General features: G+C 31.1%; 1 protein-coding gene across 1 annotated transcript in view; it reads left to right on the top strand.

Annotated features, from left to right (window-relative positions):
• Positions 1 to 2,836, top strand: part of LOC105626974 (RING finger protein unkempt homolog) — a 106,845-nt gene that overhangs the window by 66,924 nt on the left and 37,085 nt on the right. The window contains exons 5-7 of the mRNA XM_012208261.1: positions 1,861 to 2,053; positions 2,139 to 2,407; positions 2,489 to 2,701. Of these exons, the coding sequence (XP_012063651.1) occupies positions 1,861 to 2,053; positions 2,139 to 2,407; positions 2,489 to 2,701 (675 nt within the window). The remainder of the gene's footprint in view (positions 1 to 1,860; positions 2,054 to 2,138; positions 2,408 to 2,488; positions 2,702 to 2,836) is intronic.

Raw genomic sequence — 2,836 nt, 5'->3', positions numbered from 1 at the left:
AGAAACAAAAATCATTTATTTTTTCTTCTCATAAAGTTTAGAGAATTTTTTCAGAATTTTTTAATACCGTATTTTCTCATGTTGGTAAAAATAAGAAAATGCAGTACTAAAAAATTGATAAAAAAATTTTGAAAAAATTCTTGGAGTTCTATAAGAAGAAAATAAATGATGAATTTTTGTCTCTTGCAGTTTTTCTATAAAGTTGATGATATTTGAATAAAAAATTATTCAAGACCAATATTTGACAATTTTTATTTTAATAATTAATATCTTGTTAACTATTGCGAAAATTGCAAAATGATAAAGGACTTTTCGGTGTTAATCCGTTCTATCTACAAAAGCTATTGGCAAAAACTTTCGAAACACCCTAATATATATATATAGAGTATTTCCAAATTCACATTGAATTATTTAAGCATAAAGATCCAGCTTTGATCGTTATGAGCCTTTATTCCTATTTTCATTTTTAAGATATTTTAAAAAGGATTCTGAAAGATATCTTAAACTTTTTTTACATGTCGATTTTATTTCCTAAAGCTCCTGAGAAGTCACCACAACCATATTGAATTGTGACGTCAGAAGCGAGAAATGACACATTAATTTTTGCAAATAAAGACAATTTGAATAAAACAAAATGATGAGAACGCTTTAAAATATTTATAAAAGTGGACGAAAACTATATTCATCCTCCTCTGTGATAGTCAGTAAATAATCATAAAAAGTAATAAAAGGCATATGTAAATGAAAATAGGCTAGCCATGCGTATAATAAAAACACTTTACGTGTCTTTTATCACTTTACGATTATTTATTAACTGTCAGGAGAGATAAGGACAGCTTTCATCCATTTTTACAATTGTTTTACAATTAAAACAATCTTGTCATTTCGTTTTATCCAAATTGTCTTTATTTATAAATAGCACGTAATAAAAATTAATGTGTTATTTTTCGTTTCTGACTACGATTGTGACAGTATATTGTAACTGTGATGATCATTCAAGAGCCTTAAGCGAATGAAATTGTCGCATAAGACAAACTTTAAAATATCTTTCAATTCTTTATGAAATACCTTAAAGATATTTCTTGCTCAGGAGCTTTAATCTTTAGAAATTAAATCTCGTTAATTATTAACAAATACTGCAAAATGATAGAAGGCTTTTCGATTTAGTTTAGGGCGGTCTACCTGCTCACAAGCGGTGTGTCAAAAAGTTTGAGACACTAGATGTATAAAATAATTGTATTTATATCACTTTGTTTTTATTCTAGATTCTAAATTTTTTCTGTATTATTGACAAAATGTTCCAAAATTCACGACACGGAATATTGTAACAAGACAGTTCTCGAAAAATTAAGTAAAAAAATCATTTGTAAATGTTTATTTTAAACAGTAGTTTTTGAGATAGATATCGATTATATAGATTATCTTTACAATTAGTCATCAGTGAATATTAGGATAGTGCGCCCACACACTAAGGCTTTATCTATAATAATCTATAATAATCGCATAGTCTGTGTTACAAATCGCTTGTTGCGACAGTCAATCTGATGCATCAATATTAAATTATTGTAAATCAGATCTAATACTATGTACACGCATGACTCGTAGATAAGTGGCCGTACATCTAAACGTAATCTACATTTAACTATATTTAAATCTTCATTTGTATTATCGTATCTTAAAAACTGCTACTTAAAATAAAAATTTATAAATAGCTTATGAGAACTTTCTTGCTATAATATTTTGAGTCGCAAATTTTGAAAGACCGTATAATTTAAAATTATATATGTACATATGTAATGTTACATCGTACATGTGGATTATATGATATGATATTCATGTTCTTGATGTTGATTTCAATAGAATGAAATTCGAAAGCAAATGGTCGCCATCGACAGCGATCCGTTATTAACTAAAGCTGAAAAGGCCCAACAGAAACATAGTCTCTATATTGCATATAATTTGAACGGGACATTAGGCAGTCACTCATTAGCAACCACTGTTTCACCACTTTCAAATTCATTCTACTCAAACGATACTGTGGAATCTGTAGTAGGTAAGTGTATACGATATTATTCATTATTTATTATTTATGTTTACATGTTATACAACTAATACAATTTGATCTCTTTTTTTCTCAGGAAATGCATTAGACGAGTTACATTTAGACGATCCGTTAAATTTAGTCGATTCAATTCATAGGGATACAAATTCACCGATTGGCAATTCAATATCGGCAGGCCTAGCTAGCTCCGGTCTACTCGGTAGCTCAGCCCCAGTCAATATACCGGGCATGGCTGAACGTTCAGTTCTCACCAATTTTTCGCCATCGACGTCGAGCCCACTTCAACAATTACAGGCTGGTTTTCTCACCGGATCGAGATTCTCTCATCAAGATTCCATGGAATCGGTAAGCTAATTTTATTTCTGTCTGCGGTGAGAAATATCGAGTTGTTTTACTAACTTGATGTTTTGTTCGGATTACTTTCAGACATTGCCATTTATGAATCAGATATCAGATCCATTTAGCAATCACATTTCGCAACTTAGCAGCTCGGCTTCTAAGCTTAGTGGATTCAATAGTAGTTTATTCGATTTTGCGAGCCAAGGAATGTCACCGTCGCGTACGCAACCCACTCTACCGGCATCTCCATTGGTCAATACATTTTCCATTAGTCCAAGTAACACAGGATCATTGTCCGAGGTTAGAATTGCACGATCTTAAAAAAAATTTTTCTCGGATATACTATCGAAAATGTGTGTGTGTGTGTGTGTGTGTGTGTGTGTGTGTGTGTGTGTGTGTGTGTGTGTGTGTGTGTGTGTGTATATATATACTACG

The sequence above is a fragment of the Atta cephalotes genome (assembly GCF_000143395.1).
Source record: "Atta cephalotes unplaced genomic scaffold scaffold00007, whole genome shotgun sequence".
NCBI lineage: Eukaryota > Metazoa > Arthropoda > Insecta > Hymenoptera > Formicidae > Atta > Atta cephalotes.
Note: the sequence above shows the minus strand (reverse complement) of the source record. Positions and strands in the feature narration are given on the sequence as shown.